This window comes from Macrobrachium nipponense, chromosome 2 (assembly GCF_015104395.2).
Source record: "Macrobrachium nipponense isolate FS-2020 chromosome 2, ASM1510439v2, whole genome shotgun sequence".
NCBI lineage: Eukaryota > Metazoa > Arthropoda > Malacostraca > Decapoda > Palaemonidae > Macrobrachium > Macrobrachium nipponense.
Genome location: NC_087201.1, coordinates 58,649,458 through 58,670,377, shown reverse-complemented (window position 1 = coordinate 58,670,377; position 20,920 = coordinate 58,649,458). Strand labels below are relative to the sequence as shown.

General features: G+C 42.3%; 1 protein-coding gene across 2 annotated transcripts in view; it reads right to left on the bottom strand.

The window, feature by feature from the left end:
• Nucleotides 1-20,920, bottom strand: part of LOC135220619 (putative RNA-binding protein Luc7-like 1) — a 73,311-nt gene that overhangs the window by 5,719 nt on the left and 46,672 nt on the right. For both annotated transcript variants that reach the window (XM_064257931.1, XM_064257930.1), the window contains exon 6: nt 5,476-5,573. In XM_064257931.1, coding sequence (XP_064114001.1) covers nt 5,476-5,573 — 98 coding nt within the window. The remainder of the gene's footprint in view (nt 1-5,475; nt 5,574-20,920) is intronic.

Below are 20,920 nucleotides of genomic sequence, written 5' to 3'. Positions count from 1 at the left end.
ACTTATCGTTATTTATATGAAAATATTTCAAAACTGATAAAAGCTACAACCATGAGTTGTTTTTTTGTTGTATTCTACATGAAATTGCACACATTTTCAATAAATTCGCGCTTGCACGCCTTGGTAACGATTGTAAACAAAACAACAGCTTGATCCGTGAACTCCCAGCATCCGCCAAGGTGCATGATTCAAAAGTTTTCGCCTAGTAGGCCTATAACTATTCCGCGAATTTTAAAAAAAAGTTTTTTTCGTCAACGTTTCGTACGTTGGTTCGGCACCCGACAGACAATTTTCGTCGACGTTTTAAACGTCCAATCGGCGTTAAGGGGTTGGTGGATATTCTGCAGCGAGGGTAGTATTCCGCTAGTTAGCAAAGCATTACTGGTGTTGGCCCTTGCCCTTGGCACAGCACCAAAATAAAAACCAACCAAATAACACTGACACCTACACTGAAATAAAACCACAACCCATGCACCAGAGTGGTGGGTTTGCCAGGTACACAGCAACCCCCTGGTCTACTTCACTATAAGGTGAAAAAACAGGCAACAATCCTATGCGTCTTCCCACAATGCCAAGCCAGTTTCTAAACCAGGATATTCAATTTCCAGACACAATGTTGCTGGCACCAGGCCGAAGAAGGTGCCAAGCAAGCTGTTGGGAGCTAGCAGACATTGGAAACTCTAAAGCTGGTGCAAGAGTGTGCCAGGTGAGCAAAAAGCTTGGAGATCTTGGAATTTCTCAAGCAGTACAATTGAAGATCCATGTGAGCCAGAGGCTCTGGGCACCAGGAGAGCAGGAAGCTCAGAGCGCTTGGAGTTTAAGAGGACCGCCTCAGTTGGGAGGCCTGAAATACGACAATTTTGAGCTCGGTGGGCGAAACAGAGTTTTACTCATTTCTGGTAACATTGATGTGTGCCACAGCCAGACGTAAAATATTAGTGCTATAGCTAACCTGTAAGTGGGTCAATAATTATTTTTTGTGAAAGTATCCGCAATGAAAATATCACGAAAAATGCAATGTTTTGATATCCTTTTGATATCCGTTGCATTTTACATAAATTTTCCATAGGTAATCATATTTGTTGTACGGCATTTTTCCCATCCTACGCTTTCTGAAGCGGAGAGGCAGGAGAGCAGCTGCTGCTGCACAAACACATCAGTAACCCGCATAACTTTGATGTAACCACACTGTTCACTTCTGAGCCGGAGTTGTCAAGTACTCTTTATATCTAGTGCGTTTTTTCTTGTTTATTCATCAAAATGCCAAGGAAGAAGCAGTCAAGAAAGTGTACATTAGCTAGAGAAAGGTTGAAAGAAAGACTTAGAAAGATAACAAGAAAGAACACCAAGATGAAGCATGTGCATTCATCACCTCCCAGGCCTAACTGGCGACAATGAGTGAGGTGGTGCCTCATGATACCCACCCCCTGGGGGGAGGGGGGGGTAATATAACTTTTTAAAGTGGGGGGACCAGATACCATAGAAGTACGCCGTTAGAATAAGAAAATCAAGCTTAAGTAAATGTCTATATAGATGCCTATGCGGCATTCACTGAGAATTTCATTACACAAACTTTAACACATGATATCTCAAAACTATGTTTTTCAGTGTATGGGTCGCTTTAAAAACCTAAGGCTTTTTATTTGTTGTCCTATTTTCAAAATTCAAATACCATTGAAATCCTTGATAAATTCTACATCAAAAGAATTGGAAGAATTTAAAAATTATTCAAATTTCTATTTTTTATGAATTTTTGAATTAAGTAATTAAATTTAAAAAATATATATTTTTTTACATCGATGAATTTTTTTTATTTTATCTATTTTTTTTAATCTTTCTCAATTCATAGGATAGAGCAACTCTTTGTGAGTATTAATTGCTTTAGTTATTAAAATTTAGTTAAAAACTAAGGAAGCCTTAGGGTTTTAAAGCAATGCATCTAAAAAATCAGGAAAAAAATTAATATAAAAAAAAAGAATGGATGGAAATTTATGAAACTTTTTTAGTAACTTTCCATTAGGTGACTTATAAATGGGTAGCAAAACATAATTGCTCCAAGCAATATTTCGATAACCAAACGAAGGTGGTCACCTTAAAAAAACTGGCGCCAGACTGTAGCTAGCGCAAGGAGAGTTGGGTGCTCAGAGTGCTAGAAGATGGGGGCACTGAAAACTCCAAAGCTGGAGCCAGACAGTAGTTTGCACCAGGCAAGCTCAGCACCTGACTATCTAGAAGCTCAGAGCACTAGGAGTTCTATAGTTGGAGAAAGACTGTAGCTGACGCCAGGCAAGCCGAGCGTCAGGAGAGTAGGAAGCTCTGGACATTAGGAACTCTATGGCTAGTACCAAGACAAAGCTGGCACTAGGCAAGCTGGGAGCCTGGAGAGCTATAAGCTCAGGCTCCTGAACCTCTAACTTAAGGCAGACTGTAGCTGGCGCTGCTAGAACTTATTTCACTAAAGATAGAAGGACGCGGGGAAACTCTGCTTCCATTGGTTCGATGCAGCATGGAAGGAAGGAACGTGTTTGAAAGCTCATGGGGTAGAGGAAGTTCTGACGTCCTTAGCTTTCACTGAGATGAAGACAACATGTTCTGCAAAACCTGAGGTTCTACACAAAAATAAGGCCATTTAGGATGAGAGACAACACATTCTGGACAAAAGAAGTTGGATTCTACCAAAAACTGAAGAGAAAAACAGCTCTTAGCTTTCACTTGATTCAGAAAAGGTTTTCATGATGCCTCAAAGAGCAAGCCCACTCGGTAAGAGGGTTTAGTACTAAAATTTTATGTTCTTCCTCAGAGCAAACGATGTCCAGTAAATTTCTAAGGGAGAAAAAGCGGATCCATAACTGGGATGGTTTCTCGTTTAGCTAAATATACCAGGAAAAAAAATAACTCTAAACGATGTCTTGGCTCTTACTAATATGTTCTAGCAGAGGGTAGAGGCCAACAGGATTTAGGTCCCTCTGCCTAAACACTAGTTTACAGTTCAAAACCCCTAACTAATGAAGACCAGCAAAAGGGTAATCCCAAAATGAGCGACAGATGTCTCAGGGGAAGAGACACTAGTTTCGTAAATCAGCCCACTAAGTCTGGTAGACTGGGCTAAAGAATGACGTCTGCCTCCACATTTTGTTCTGATAATCTTGCGAATCACATGAAACCAGTCCAGGCAAGAATGAACTGTCTTTGGAAGTTTCTTGAAGAGCGTAAGTCTTTTGGAAGTCAGTCATGACTTCAAAGTCCAGGGTGAAGTAATGACACGCTAGAGACCAACTGCTAAAGCAGGACCATCCCAAGAAAAGGAATGGAGCTCAGTGATAAATTCAAATGGTAAGAAAATAAAAAACATTGTTTTGAGTGTTAAGTCCCACGAGAGTGCTTCTGACAAAGGCTTAACCTTGAACTTTTGAATTGGACTTCTTGCAAAATTTTTCTATCTTTTCTAAAACATGACCTCGCTGAATAAAGACTAATGATCAACAACATGACATTACATGAGAACAGAGAGCAAGTTTCTCATCAAACTGTGTATGTAATTAAATAATGACGTCTCACTCACTCAGCAGACCAACCCTCCAACAGTTGTAGCGTTGGGTCAACTGCCCATGCAGCTGGGTCCAGGTGAGAATACAACAGTTTGGCATTCAATGATTTGGCAAAGATTGGGGAAACAGAAAACTTTGAAGTTAGTGTTGGATTACACCAAGGGTCAGCATTAAACCCGTTTTTGTTTGTGCTATCATGGATGTGCTGAGTGAAAAAATCAGGAATGAAGTGCTGTAGGAGTTGTTGCACGCCAATGATCTGGTGATTATTGCATAAATGAGGAGGACCTAGAGAGAAGGGTTGGAGAGTGGCAGGAGTCTTGAGAGGGGTGGCTTAAAGGTGACTGAAAGAAAGAAAAGATTTGGGAGAGAAATAGAGAAGATAGAAAGAATAGTAATACAAGAAATAAGAGGCTCAATTATAAAACAAGCAGAAAAGTTTAAATACTTAGGATCTATTTTAAGCCAAGAGGGAGGATGTGAGGCTGAAGTTGACTGTTGGATAAATGCAGCATGGGGGAAGTGGAGAGATGTAGCTGCAGTAGCATGTGATAAGAGAATGGCAATTAAGCTAAAAGTCAAGATCTATAGCTCAGTGATAAGATGATTGTTAATGTATGGATCAGAAACATGGGCTCTAAGAAGAAAAGCGGAAGTAATGCTTGAGAGAACATAGGTGATAATGCTGAGGTGGATTATGGAAATAAGAGGAGGAGGCTTACTGAAGACTTCAGAGGTTATAACAGAATCACGATTGAGATGGTATGGGCATGTGTTAAGGATGGATAATGAGGAAGTAAAGAGAGCTTGGGAAAACCTGAAGAAGATCGAGAGGGAGACAAAGAATTAAATAAGAGCATAAAGTGAAGGAAGATATGGAGAGAATAGGTTTGGTGGAGGATGATACCTTTGATAGAAGGCAGTGGAGAGAGCACATCAGACAACCGAACTCTTAATGTAAAGAGACCACTCCAATGGCTCTGCCCAAGTGAAGTTCTCAGCTGCCAGAAGGCAGTAATCCACCTATGTCCTCCCTTAATTCCTGTCAGGCGACGTCAGTTTTGTTGGTTTTCATCCATGTGCAGTGGTCTGAAAAGGCAATCACAAATGCTTGGACACCTGAAGCTCAAAGGTATTAGTAAGCAGCTTTCCTTCTTGAACCAAGCTCTATGAACCTGAGACTCCTCCAGGTGTGAACCCTAGGGACTCGTAGCACTACCTTGAACAAGTTCCTGAGGAGAACTAAAAACAAACAACAATCCCTGAGTATATTTATTGGGCAAATATATTCTAGATATACTGGGAAGGAGAGACATAATGCCATCCCCTAGTAACATCTCATGGAGCACTGTTTTCCATCTTCCTCATATCATAGCTGTGGTGTGTGTGTTATCATATGACTTACCTTAAGCCATTTATGGCTCATTCAAGAGATCTGAACATTTTCCTGCAAAATTCATTCAAACTGTATGGTGCAAAATATAAATTCCCACCTGAAGGCTTAGATCGCACCCTGAAGCTATTATTATGCCTTATACGATCACGACCAGACACGAGGGCGGTTAATTATGGAGAGCGACTGACTATGATCATCCTTTAACTAGCAATTTGCCATTTTCTAGTTCCATAATTGAGCTTTCAAGTAACAGATTTTATCTCAATGTATATATAATATAGTGACCACCAGCTCCATAGGCAGAGCTAAGAATAAGTGTGGAGACTGTATAGTCTACGGGCATAATCAATAACACAAGGAATAATGCACCAATGAGGGTATCTAATCCTTATTTGGTATGAAATTGATGCTAGGCTCCCAGCAGTGGATACTGATTAACAAACAAGTCTACTTTCTCTGACACAGGTAGAGGAAGCTTACATATATTAAGCATTTTACTAATTTACATTCAAGTTGTAAAACAGATCTTACCTGGAGAAATCATATTCACCAGCCTCTCCACCATAGCGTGAACTGCGCTCCATCTCCCACTCTTCTCTACGCTTCTCTTTCCTGCTTTCAACAGTTTTCTGAAGATTTTAAGACAAGATCTGATTAAAAAAGTTGGGTCATAAACAATGTATAAGTATAATAATTAGAGTAAGCAAGAAGCAGACCTTCTCGGATACATGTCTTATTGAAAAGAATGGCAGAGTTAACTAAATTTATCTTATAAATGCCCCCCCACCCCAACACCAACACCAAGAAGAGCACCAGGATATCACAGACTGCCTTCGCCACTTGGAGGAGAAGGATGCCAAAATAAAAATGAGAGCAGTGACTAGAAAGCTGATCAACCTGAATGGAGGGAAGTTCCACATCCCTCACCAACACAAGAACTACATCAACTTGACCTCTTCCATACCGACCAGGGAGATTACAGAAGCAGTATCGTTGATTGGCACCTTAGGGATACTGGCAAGCAACTGACGGAGAAAGAAGGGATCATCATATGGAGAGCAGATAAGACCACTGCCTTTGTATTAATCAACATCAAGAAATATCACTAAAAGCTGAATGACATTCTGGCTGACACTACCAAGTTCCTGAGAATCATGAAGAACCCTACTGACGAGATTAAGCGGGAGGCAAACAAGATCATAGACACTGTCAACACTGCCTCCAACACATGCCACCTCCCACCAATTACAATTTGGGATGCATTTAAGGAAACAGTAAGACCCATAAAGCAAGCAACCCTCTGCTCCCTATCATCAGCCAGATTCCTGCTCCAACATATCAGCTAGCCAAGAAGCTGAATACTATCTTGAACCCCTACACCCGATCGAACTAATGTCTCTGTAGATGAAACGATCCAACTGATCCATGAATGTTCTGATTAGCCCTGAACATGCCCTGCTTTTAATTTGCACCAAGAAAGCTCCTTCTCCAACCACTGGAAATATGTTCACCCAGATCGACAGTGTGGTGATGGGCTCCCCGACTCGGACTCCCGTTCACCAATTTCTACATGGGAACCGTCGAGCAGAGGGTCTATGAAAGCAACGACCAGCCTAAAATGTACGACACCATCACTGTGGCTAACTCCCATGAAGAAAATGTGCTTTCCACCAGCATAGCAGCCTCAGTTTCACAATTGAACACAGCGAAGACTGCCGCCTTCCATTTCTTGATGTCCTGGTTGAAGGGAGGGATACCCAGTTGACCACCAAAGTCTTCACAAAGCCAACAAATCTGGGCACGTCACAATGAAGACAGTGAGTGCCCCAAGAAGTACAAGCCCTCCACAATCTGTGCTGATGTTAGAAGAGTCCTCTCACACTGCTCCTCCTGGAATGACACTCGTGATGAACTAGTGTGTGCTGCCCAGATCCTCATTGATAACAGCCACCCCAATCAAGACATATAAGTCTATCTGAAGGAACATTGAAAGCTGGCACCAGCAGGAACCTTGCACTGATGGCCCTGAACAGATCCGATTTTTTTTATAAAGGGCACTTCCACTTAAGTATAAGGAAGAAGAAAGCCCTTAAGATCATTAAATAAAAAGTCAGCCCTACCAATCGTGATAAGATGATCCATCTGATTATTTACTATAAAAGTAGGAAAACCAGCAGCCTGGTGATAAAGAGTGATCCAGACACTCCTAGGCAGCAGGACCTTGAACAAGATCAACATAGAGTACCGGTACTCACGCCCCGTCCAAGGATACCTTGGTACCTACGTCAGTATAACCACAATGCACCTTTTAAAAAGAATTCCCTGCCACCCTTAGGAGGGGGCAATATTCAACCATGCTGGACTGCTCATAACCCGAGGATCTTCCGACGAGACTGTACAAAATTTTGAAATCACTGATCAAGCTCCAGACCACCACTGCCTGTGCCTCCTGGAAGCCCTGCATATTGGTAAGGAAAAGCCCTTACTTAATACCATGCAAGAAACCTCCCTCCTTCCCACAGTTGCCAGGTAACGCGCACCAAGTGTGAGGCAGATTCAACAAGATTCATCCCAACTCTACTCCAGGGACCCCAACAAGAAGCAACCTCTGCATATAACTCCGACTAGAAGGCTTTGCCTGAGAAGAAATTCCCCCCAGGCAGCCAAATAGAAACAAGACCCAGGATCTCACCACCCCCACCCCCTACTATAAAAGCTGACCCATCCACAATGCCCACTCAGAATGTCCTTTGCAGCATCCAGATAAATGGCCAAAACATGTCAACTTTAAAGAAATACCAGACTAAAAAATACAGTACGTCATGACAATTTTCCAGCGATCACCTTCTACAATCCCGTTTTAGTCTCCAGATGTATATTAACCCTCTTACGCTGATTGGACGTATTATACGTCGAGATAAATTGTCTGTCGGGTGCTGATTGGACGTATCGTTTGTCGACATAGAAAAGTTTTTTTTTTTAAATTCGCGGAAAAATACTTATAGGCCTACCAGCCGAAAACTTTTGAATCACGCGCCTTGAGGGATGCTGGGAGTTCACGGATCAAGGTGTTGTTTTGTTTAGAAGCGTGACCCAAGTGCGCATGTGCAAAATGCCTCCCTCTTGCATCAGCCAGCATCAGCGACGCATCGTCCGAGAGCAATCTTTTGCCGCAATCGTGTTTTGCCGAACTTGTGCGAGTTTGAATATTTGTGGTGCTACAGGATGTTCACAGAGATGTCTCAACGAAGTATGGAACGTGAAAGGCGCGTTTTACCCGTCGGAAGGGATCGTGTAAGACATATTTTGGACTTGGATGCTGGCGAGGGACCCAGCACCCAAGATGACCTCGCGCCTCAACGCCGTTCTATGCGGCCACGTGTGGATGAAAGTGGTTTAGGATCACGTGTGTCTCGTGTGCCTTTAGTAACCCCTAGGAAGCATCAGGGTGTCCTTAGGGACATTCGTAGACATTTGGGAGGCCTCCAACCAAGGGACATTGATGCATACTTATCAGAGCTCAGTCGGGAGTATGTCACAAGTTCTCATTTTGATGGCGGTTGGTCATCTAGTCTTGAGGACATCACTCCCGATGTCAGTAATGATGAATATTTGCCCCCAATGTCCGTTCGAGGCTCACATCCCGAAAGTGAGCTCGAATTTAGTGGTTTTAGTGCATATGAGGGGGAATCTGAGGAGGGGGAGGATGAGGATATAGGCTCCAGTTTTGTTGCCGATGACGATACAGAAAGCGAGGGCCTAAATGAGGGAGATGGGCCAGTGAGGGGGTTTCGTGTGCGAAATCGTGCCCGCGAGCACGTAGAACGTAGAAGGTCGGAGTGTCGCGCCAGCCAAGGTGAAGGTCGGTCGTTTGAGGGCGACGAGGGGTGGACGGAGGACCCCATCCCACCTAACATGCACCCATTCACGGCAACACCTGGGCTCACCGTACCTGTTCCTCTCACTGCTCTGGGCTTCATTCAGCTGTTCCTTACGCGGGAATTGCTGGAGTACCTGGTAGCAGAGATGGCAGACTACGCTCAGTACTGCCGTGATGAACTCCGCACGACATTGTCGTATCGCTGGCGGGGCTGCAACCTCACCGATATGGCACATTTTGTGGGGCTCCACATTTATTTTGGATTGATGCCTGCTGCTGACGTCAGGCAATATTGGAGGCGGAATTTTTTTTAAGTACGCCCAATGTGCCCAGCGTTATGCCCCGTGATACTTTCCTGGCGTTGGACAGATATTTCAACGCCTTCAACCGAAGGGCCATACCCGGAATAACTCTGATCGCCTCAACTTAGTCCGCCCAGTGTTGGAATACATTCGTGAACGGTGCAAAATTCTTGTGGTTCCTGGAAAGAACCTTTCTTTGGATGAGGGGATGATGCCTTACAAAGGACATCTAAGCATTAAAGTGTATAACCCCAAGAAGCCGAAGAAATATGGAGTAAAATTTTTTTTTATTACCGAGTCCAACACTGGATACATTGTGGACTTCTTAGTGTACGTATTCCTGGGTCTTCTCCACGATGCGTAACACTGTTTTCAGGCTTGTGGATCGTTTCCGTAACCAGGGATACCACCTGTTTATGGATAATTATTATAACTCGGTATCCCTGGCCCAGGAACTGTATGAAGCAGGTATTCCCGTCAGTGGTACCCTTCGGTTGGTGCGTGGGGCCCCGAATGTCCTCAAGAGGTTTGCTAGCCATCCGCAACATCTGGCAGAAGGAGAGACAGAGTGGCGGCGGAAGGGAGCTGTCTTCGTCATCTGTTGGAGGGGGTCCAACTCGTCCCCATGATTACGAGGAGTCATGAACCCATCCAAGAGGAGGTCGTACAGCGGAAGAAGACACGTCGACAGGGCCGAGTTGTGTCTAAGGAGTTTTGTGCCGAGCGGCCTACCGTCATTGGGCACTACAATAGGCACATAGGAGTTGATCTCTTTGATCAACTCATCCAGTACTATCCCTTCGCCAGGAGAACCAGGAGGTGGACCCAGAAGCTCCTCAAATACATCCTTCAGTTGGCCCTCCAAAATGCCTACATACTGTACTGTGGGTACTACAGTCATGGTCTCCGGAGGATGACCCACTTACAGTTCCTCGAGACAGCCGGGAATGCCCTCATCCACTTTAATCCTCATGAGTGGCCTTCCATGACAGCTCCCCAGCCCAGAGCTGCAGATCTGCCCCTAGAGGAAAGGGCAGATCTTAGGAAGGCCAACTTCGGTCATCCTGCTGCTGCCGGCGCCGCACGCATCACTTCTTGTCGGATAGTGGACCCTGTGTGTTGGCTGCAGGCAGGGGATCACACACTGGAGCTCCTAGAAGGGCGCAGGCAGAAACGGTGCCGGGTGTACCATATGAATGGCAGAAGGAGAGACACCCGGTTCTTCTGTCGCACCTGGAAAATAGCTCTTTGTAGGTTCTGGGAGTGTAACCGCAAGTACCAAAATGCGGTCTTCTATCGGCGTGCGCCTGATCAACCGACAGCGGAGGGCGCACGGGACCGCGTGTCCCATCAGCAGTAAGGGCACGCATCGCCCTCCTCTTCCTGTACCTCGTCACGTCAAGAGGAATAAAATGCAAGACTCTTCAATGGAGGAGGGAGAAAACAAGCATAGTACGAAGAGTTAAGATTACGAGTGAGTATTCTGCATTTATTTTATATTTATTTTTATATTTATTACAAGTTTTTATATATCCGTATCTAGTGATGTATGATATGTTATTTCATTTTATGCAAAAAGAAAAGTTTCATCTGCATTCCTTTTATTTATGTATTCGTACCAGAATCAAAAAATGTAATAAATAAATAAATAAATATATATATATATAATATATATATATATTATATATATAATTATATAAATAAATAAATATATATATATAGATATATATATATATATAGATATATATATATATTATACTATCAGGACGATATATATATAATTATATATATATTAATATATCTATATATATATATATATATATATATATATATATATATATATATACATACATACATACATACATATACATACATACTATACAACATACATACACACACACACACACACACATATATACTATATATATATATATATATATATATATATATATATATATATATATCTATATATATACAGTAGTACCTCGAGATACGAAAGGCTCAACTTACGAAAAATCCAAGTTACGAAAGCCAATGCGAAAAATTTTACTGCTCTACATACGAAAAGTTTTCAAGATACGAAAGGTTTCTGAAAGTCGAGATTCGCCCGATAACAATTTTGAAACTCGCGCCGCACGCCGCCATCTTAGTGCTAGTAGACTCGCCACCATCCTCCTGCTCTCCCATTGGTTCCTGATGCTAGCCAAGCCATGAGATCCTTCTCTCTGATTGGACAGCATCCCTCCCATCATGCATCTTCTATACGTACGCGCTGGCGTCCCTTAGCTCGGCCACTACGCACCCGAAACTTTACCGTACGCAATTGGCATTCGTTCACTCCAACGATTTCGTTTAGTAACGTAAATTTGTTAGTGATTTCGTTGCAGTACATATTATCGTGTTGTGCGAAGACTGTATTATTACGTATTTGTGTAACTTTACGTAAATTAACGTAGTCATGGGTCCCAAGAAAGTTGAAATTCACGAAAAGAAGCGCATGCTGTCTCTGGAGACAAAGATGGAGATCATAAAGAAGTACAAAGCTGGTATGCGATTGAGTGTGATCGCAAAGGAATACGGCCGTAATCCGTCGACAATAGGCACCATCCTTAAACAGAAGGATGCCATCAAAGCAACTACACCATCGAAGGGCATCACTATTTTGTCCAGCAAGAGGAGCCATGTGCACAACGAGATGGAACGGCTGCTCCTCATCTGGATAAAAGACAAAGAAATCGCTGGCGATACAGTAACGGAGACAGCAATCGCTCACAAGGCCAGTGCTATTTTCGGCGATTTGATTGAGCAGGCGGAAGACGAGGGAGGGGAAGGGACTTCAACGCCAACCCCAGAGTTCAAGGCTTCGCATGGCTGGTTCAAGAAATTTCGTTAACGGACTGGATCATCCATTCGGTGGTGCGTCATGGGGAGGCTGCCAGCTCGGACACGAAAGCGGCCGAAGCCTTTAAAAAGATGTTCGACGAGATGATGACCAAGGAAGGCTACAGTTCTCAGCAAGTCTTCAACTGTGATGAGACTGGCCTTTTTTGGAAAAAAATGCCTCGTCGGACATACATCACGGAGGAAGAGAAGAAGCTACCCGGGCATAAGCCTATGAAAGACAGGCTTACACTCGCACTTTGTTTGAACGCCAGTGGGGATTGCAAGGTGAAGTCCCTACTGGTGTATCACTCCGAGACTCCTCGAGCCTTCAAGGCCCACAAAGTGTTGAAGGAGAAGCTTCCAGTGATGTGGAGGGCTAATGCAAAAGCCTGGGTAACGAGGCTTTTGTTCACGGAGTGGGTAAATCTGTGTTTCGGCCCGACTGTGAAGAGTTTTTTGGAAGAGAAGCGCCTCCCCCTGAAATGTCTGCTGGTGTTGGACAATGCCCCTCCCCACCCTCCTGGCCTCGAGGAAGATATCCTAGCGGAGTATTCCTTCGTTAAGATTCTTTTTCTTCCGCCCAACACCACCCCTCTCCTCCAGCCCATGGACCAGCAAGTGATAGCGAACTTTAAGAAGCTGTACACGAAACATCTTTTCAACAGATGTTTCGACATCACCGATACCACAAACCTCACCTTGCGTCAATTTTGGAAGGAGCATTTCGACATCGTCATTGACCTAGCTTGGCAGGAGGTTTCGAGGCGAACCTTGAATTCCTCGTGGAGGAAACTCTGGCCTGATGCCGTATCCGCCAGAGACTTCGAGGGATTCGACGTGGGCGAAGCTGGTACTGCAGAGTCAGAAACAGTTGATGATCCCGAAACTGTTTTGGAACCAGATCTTGATGAGATCGTTGCACTCGGCAAGTCCATGGGGCTGGTCGTCGACGAGGATGACATCAACGACCTTCTCGAGGAGCACCAAGAGGAGCTTACGACGGATGACCTGAAGGAGTTGGAGGCCATGCAACTCAACGTCGTTCAAGAGGAGTTCTCTAGCAGCGGCGAGGAAGAGGAGGAGGAGCCTATGACAACGGCAGAAATTAAGGATATTCTAGGCGCTTTTCATAAAGTGCAATTGTTTATCGAAAAAAGACACCCCGAAAAGGCTCACACAGGTCGTATGCTTGCGCAGTTCGATGACGTTTGCTTGAGTCGTTTCAGGAACATTGTGAAAAGTAGGCAGAAGCAATCTTCCTTGGATCGTTATTTTTTAAGGAGGCCTTCAGCATTAGCAGGAGTAAGCAAAAAGGAAGAACCAAGTGATAAAAAACAAAGTTGAATAAAGCAAAAAGGGAAAGAACCAAGTGATGCAAAAACAGAACGTTGAAAGCGGTGATGAAGTTGAAATTCTGTAATAATAATAAAAAAAGCCTACGTAAAAGTAAAAAAGTTAAAAAAAAAAAAAAAAAAAAAAAAAAAAAAATGTAATTTCTAGATTTTTGTAAGTTAAGTGTTACAGTTTTGTTAAGGTTATTTCGTAAATTTTAGTTTTATGGTTTTCCTTAAATTTTTTGTGTGTTTTCATAAAGTTAAGTGTACGTACGTACGTTATCTGCCGTTTGTCCTCCTCCTCCTCTGCCGCCACTATCGGAGATAGCCTCACTCGAAAGGTAAGCTTCCACATTTTACGTTACAGTAATAATATTTCTTGTCACTAATATACACTTTTATTTACAGGTTTTCGATTTTTATTCTTAATTTAGGTATTGAATGGTCCAATTGTTGTAGTATTTCATTGTTTATTAGGTCAATTTAGCTTTATTATGAAATTTAATGGGGTGTTTTTGGAGGGCTTGGAACGGATTAGCCATTTTACATGTAAAATGTGTTCCAAGATACGAAAAACTCATTATACGAAGGCCGCCTCGGAACGGATTAATTTCTTATCTCCAGGTACCACTGTATATATTCTTATAAGTACAATTAACATACTAATTAGGATATGTATGTATATACATAACTGTTATACATACCCCACACACACACAACACACACACACCACAATATTATATACTTATGAGATAAGATTATTAGTATGGATTATATATATTATATATATATAACATACGTACACCCACACCACCACAACCACACACACACACACACACACACAACAATAGATAATACTATAGAGATAATATATATATATATAAAATTAGATGACACATACATACAATACATAATTACATACATACATACATACACACACAACACACGCACACACACACACACATATATATATATATATGATATATATATATATATATATATATATATATATATATATATATATATATATATATATATATATATACTTCGTGATCAAGTTATTCTATATATATATATATATATATGATAACTTGATCACGAAGTATATACTATATATAATGTATATATATATATATATATATATATATATATATATATATATATATATATATACAGTGGTCCCCCCGTATTCGCGGGGGATGCGTACCAGACCCTCCCGTGAATAGTTAGAAAACCCACGAATGTTTGGAACCCCTATGAAAATGCTAAAAACAGCCTATTTTGTTGATTAAAACTCAAGAAAAACCCCCTAAAAATTTTCATACTTGGTTTTTTAATAGTTTTATCACAAAAAGTACATTCTATGATGAAATTCATCAAAATAACCAGGAATTTGTGGATATTTATCATAGAAATATACCACGAATTTTCCGCGAATAATGCAGGGAAACGTTCCCCAGAGAAAATCCGCGAATCTGGAGAACGCGAATACGGGGGGTCCACTGTATATATATGTATATATATATATATATATATAGTATATATATATATATATATATATATATATATATATATATATATATATATATATCTAGATAGATATATAATATAGATAATATATATATATATATATATATATATATATCATATATATATATAATAATATAATATATATATATATAAATATATTATATATAATATATACATATATATATATATATATATATATATATATATATATATATTTATATATTTATATATATATATATATATATATAGATATATATATATATTTTTAAATATACACTGGTCCCCCGTTATTCACGGGGGATGCGTACCAGATCCCCCCGTGAATAGTTAGAATCCGCGAATGTTGGAACCCCTATAAAAATGCTAAAAACAGCCACTAAAAATGTTCATACTTGGTTTTTTCAATATTTTTATCACAAAAAGTGCATTTTATGAAGAAATTGATAACAAAAACCAGGAATTTGTGGATATTTCTCATAGAAAAATACCGGCGAATGCGCGAATTTTCCACAAATAATGCAGGGAAACGTTCCCGAGAGAAATCCGCGAATGTGTGAGTCCGCGAATCCGGAGAACGCGAATACGGGGGGTCCACTGTATATATATATATATATATATATATATATATATATATATATATATATATAATTTTTTTATCTATATTGGTATTTTTGGGTAAACAAAACACTACTTAAAAGTCTAGTAATATTCAGTCATTTATCTTCATTTTGAAACAAATTTGAAGTCTCTAGCACAATACTTAGATTTATGGTAAATTTAAAAAAAAAACTTTTTCCTTCCCTCCACGCGCCGATTCTCTGCCACAAATCTCCTAAATGCGTACGTCGCATTCTCCTAATATTTGCTCCCTTTCATATTAGGCGTTTCATAGAGTTCTATATATGAAAATGTGCACAATTTCACGTCGAATAAAACAATAAATATTTGAAGGTTTTAGCTTTTCTCATTTTTGAAATAATTACATATAAATCACGATAAACAGAAAAAAAACTACGTTCGCTCAACTTTGTCTAAACCGAAATGGTCGAAAAACGCAATTGTAAGCAAAAACTCTTACAGTCTAGTAATATTCAGTCATTTATCTTAATTCTGAAACAAATTCAAAGTCTCTAGCACAATATTTAGATTTATGGTGAATTTTTGAAAAAAAACTTTTCCCTTCCTTCCGCGCGCGGATTCTCCACTGCAAATCTCCGAAATGCGTATGTCGCATTCTCCTAATATTTGCTCCCTTTCATATTAGGCGTTTCATAGAGTTTTATATATGAAAATGTGCGCAATTTTAAGTAGAATACAACAAAAAATATTTGAAGGTTGTAGCTTTTCTAATTTTTTAAATAGTTGCATATAAATCACGATGAATAGAAAAAAAACTATGTTCGCTCAAATTTGACTCAACCGAAATGGTCGAAAAACGCAATTGTAAGCAAAAACTCTTACAGTCTAGTAATATTCAGTCATTTATATTCATTTTGAAACAAATTCAAAGTCTCTAGCACAATATTTAGATTTATGGTGAATTTTTGAAAAAACTTTTTCCTTGCCTCTGCGCGCCGATTCTCCGCCGCAAATCTCCGAAATGCGTACGTTGCTTTCTCCTAATATTTGCTCCCTTTCATATTAGGCGTTTCACAGAGTTTTATATATGAAAATGTGCACAATTTTCTGTAGAATACAACAATAAATAATTGAAGGTTGTAGCTTTCTCATTTTTGAAATATTTGCATATAAACAAAATATATATATAAAAATTTCGACATTCGGTCAACTTTAACTCTTCCGAAATGGTCGAAAACTGCAATTGTAAGCTAAAACTCTTACAGTATAGTAATATTCAATCATTTGTCTTCATTTTGAAATAAATTGGAAGTCTCTAGAACAATATTTAGATTTATGGTGAACTTTAGAAAAATAAAATTTGTCCAAAATTGCATTTTTCTAACTATACAAACCTGAGGTCCTTTTACAAAAGGAAGGTAACTAGCAGCAGCTGGATGGTCGTAAGCTTTCGAACAAGGGAGTTCGGTAGTTACTGCTTGTCCGACAGTGCACGTGCCGCGCGACTAGGAGGCGAAGAATCACTTTTGCTTTAGGCCCAAGCAAAAAATGCAGAGTGAGGGGTGGCATGAGATGGGACTATGTGTAAAAGGACCTCAGGTTTGTATAGATAGGAAAAATGCTATTTTGGACAAATTGTCATTTGTTCCGACACAGGATACAAACCTTTCAGTCCTTTTACAATAGGAAGACTCACTTCTTGGTGGGAGGAATCTGAGTCTTTTGTGAACAGACTGGTGTTCGCCCAACCTTGGATTGCCTCCCTGGTCATAAGAGTGAGGGAGGGATCCAAGCCTCTGTCCGATTGATCAGGGTGCGTACCGCAGGATCAATGGTCAGACCTCTGGACCAAGTAATAAGAGAGGGGCAAGCGTATCTCTTAATAACAGCAAGCAAGAACTTCTCCTGTTTGCAAGAGGCAACATAAAGTTATGGGTTTGTCTCTTGTTGGCTTCCACTTCCCCCCCTTTGTTGGGGGAAGTGGTGGATATTCACTCCTATCCCTAGTGAAAGGGATAGGATGGGGCTCTGTCGAGTAGCTCACCTGCATCTCGTCCTTATCCAGCAGGGTGACGACCGTTCCCCTCTGCCTACAGGTAAAGGGGGAGAAAAAGATGGGAAGAGGAGCCCAAGGAAAAAGTATCCAAGGACCTGTGGGCAATATCCCGAAGGTAAAAGGTGGTGAAGGTGGTCTGTTTGGACCAGACCCCTGCCTTCAGTACCTGCGCCACAGAGAGGTTCTTGCGGAACGCGAGGGAAGAACCAATATCTCTGACTTCGTGGGCTCTCGGACGAAGGGTACGGATGTCGTCGCTACCATCAGCTTCGTACGCCCTCCTGATCACCTCACGTAGTCAGAAAGAAAGAGTATTCCTGTATACTTCTTTCTTGGTCATGCCGGTGCTAACGAAGAGGCGTCAACACTCAGACCTGAGGTGTTGAGTTTTCTTCAGATAGCACTGTCACGCCCTCACAGGACAAAGCAGCATATCCTTCGCATCGAAGGCGGTGAAGTCCATTGGGGAGGGAATTGTGAAGGACTCGAACCGATCGGCAGGGACCGAAGGCTTCTGAGTCTTCGCTACGAAGTTCGGTACGAAATCGAGCGTCACAGATCCCCATCCCTTGGATGCTTGACTTCGCAGGAAAAGTCATGCAGTTCCCTCAGAGGAAAAGAAGGGAATAGTCGCTATGACCTATCCCTCTTCTCGACTTCTGTGATGTCCAGCACCCATATTGGTCTATCCGTCTGCAGCGAAGTGTTTTGTATTCTCCTATCCCATTGCAGCGAAGTTTCTTCTTCTCGGTAGTGGATAGGACACCGACACTCCATGGTGGGTGTCAATGGTATGGATACTGGGACAAGCTATTAGGACGAAGTAACGATTGATCTGGAACAACCGAACTAATTCCACAGCGTAGATCGCAACTGACTCGTGCGCTCTGACAGCTGCCGACTGACTGGCACTGCGTTCGGTAGTGAGGCAAGTTGTCCAAGCATCCAAGCAAGTAACGTGACCTTCGCCTTTTAAAGGGTTATGCCGAGAGACCATACAAATCATCTATTTGTTTGTCACCGATGCCAGACGGCGAGGTGATGATTCTCTTAATGCATGTGCCCAACAGGCGAAAGTCAATTGCCTTCTAGAGAAAGAGGTCCCTGATGGCAAGACATTCTCATAGTAGTTGAATCTCAGCTAAGGAGAAACAACACTATGTGCCGTTGAAGACGAAGGTGGAAAGTGAATGCAGCCTACGTCTTCACAGCCGAATCGAGAGAAGGATTCTCAAGATTCCGAACCTGTGCTTACAAAGGACTGAAAACACTAACCGCTATTTCATTGCTGTCTGTTGAGGAGTCGTAGTTGCAATGAAAGCAGGGCATTTTTCAGTAATGAAAAACACAGGGAAGTACTGCCTGAAGAACTGCTTCTCATGGGCTGATCGTTTGGAAGTAGAGTTGGCAGGTCGGGGAGCAGGCGATCTCTTCCGATACATCTGTTAATTCGGGGTGAACAATGAACAATTGCACACCTATGAATACGAGATATTTTGAAGACAAACTCAGATGTCTGAAGAAATCATTCCGCATTATCGCAGTGCGATGCAGCGGGAGACTAGTACAGACTTCTGTTACTGTGCGGTAAACAGAAAGATGAACGAGTCCAAGAGATATCTCTGTTGAAAATTCTCACAATGTCCAAGGCGATGCAGTAGATGGTCATTCATGTATGCGAGAATTCTCGTTAATCAGAGACCTAAGTCCGTGATTGTTGGGCAGAGATACGGTTCAGTAGTCAATCATTGAAGGGGAGAGACATAAACCGACCGTGCATCTCGGAGAGCCAGCTGGTACTGGGCTGCCATCGACAGTCTTATACATAGTTAGCTCTCGCTCACTCGTCATCCTGAGTTGCCAGGTAATCCATTCCACAAAGGAATGAGTTCGGCTAGAACCATAGAGCGTAAAAAATACGCTCAAGCAATTACATTTAAACGAAACAGATTTCAGTAAATACAAAAGCTGAGGTGGTGTTGTCGTGACAATACCATAAGTACGTATCTTAAAATCGAAACTGGTAACTCCTGGGAGGTTGCAGGCAGTCCCGAGTTGCAGTTCAATTAAGATACTAGTCGTCTCGGTTACAATCCGTAGAATTAACTACAGTATGCGCCTACACCCCGGACAATTCAACTGCTTAACGGAATCATGTTGCGAGGGTAATATACGTAGTATATTTGTAGGTTTCTGTACAATGACCTCCATCCTAAATTCTTTTCCCTTCGAGGAATGAGAATAAGGATTGGAAATCGAAACCCTTCGTTCTCTAGTCAAGAGAGTGAAGAAGTCTTCCCCGAAGGAAAGCTTCAATGGTGAACAGAATACCGAAGACGATAGTTCAAGCCAAACTGGATGTTCTTCCTTCAGCAGCAGTGCTTCTTCCAAACGCTAGAAATTCCAGGAATTCGAGCATTCGGCGAGGTTCCCGATTATCGTAGTAACAATTATCGGGGATTCTCGTCTAGCCCACTCTGGACCGTGGTTTCGCCTAAGTGTTTGGAGATCGTAAAAAACTTGAACACTCTGAGAGTGCTAGAAATTCTGCAGAATTCTAAGCACTCTGCGAAACCCCCACCGAATTCGTCAAACGATCATCGGTTGGTGGTCCTCCCGATTCCCGTAGAAATCGAGGATGGGGCAGGATCCTTCCTCAACGATGGGGACTTACGTCAGGTAGGACCCGAAGGTCCCCCCCAGTAACGCAGTCTCCCACGTGGGATCCTACATAGAACTCTCTGCAGGATCCCTCCCCTTTCCCTCATAGCCGTAAGGAGAGAGGGAATGGGGGAGGAATTGGATACTCGCTCGCCTTCCCAACGGAACTAGCAGTTGGAGAAAAGAGTAGGAGCAGCCATCACCTTGCAGCGATGGCCTCTCAGAGTCTGGGAAAACGTATCGTCAGGAGAAAACGTTTTCCCGAGGAGGGTTACGAACTCGTACTGTAGGTAAGGGTCTGCCGCCACCGTGAACGTCGTCTGGGTGGGGTTGATTGACACCTGACAGGAGAGAGCTGATACCGTCCTCCGACGCATCCCAGTCCTCGTCGAGGCCGAAACCTCTCAAGAGGACCGACAGGGGGAGCGCTCCAAGTGCCGCCTCACACCACAGGTCTAACCAGGAGACAGCCAGGAAAGCCGCCATAGCGGTGGATTCCAGGCCTAGTGCCTCTTGCTGCTACAACCAGAAGTTCTCTGACAGGAGCTGCTGCAGACACACACCCAGAGTTAGCCTGGCTAACTCTGGGTTCACCTGTTTGGGTGGCATTGGATCCTCTGATGGCACGTAGAATCACCGCTGTCGCAGTAGAGGAGGAGGAGGAAGTAGCTTGGATGACCTGCCAGACCTCAGCGATCGCAGCCGACCCACCGTCGGTTTGGGTTCCTTCTTCGGACCCCAAAACGACTCG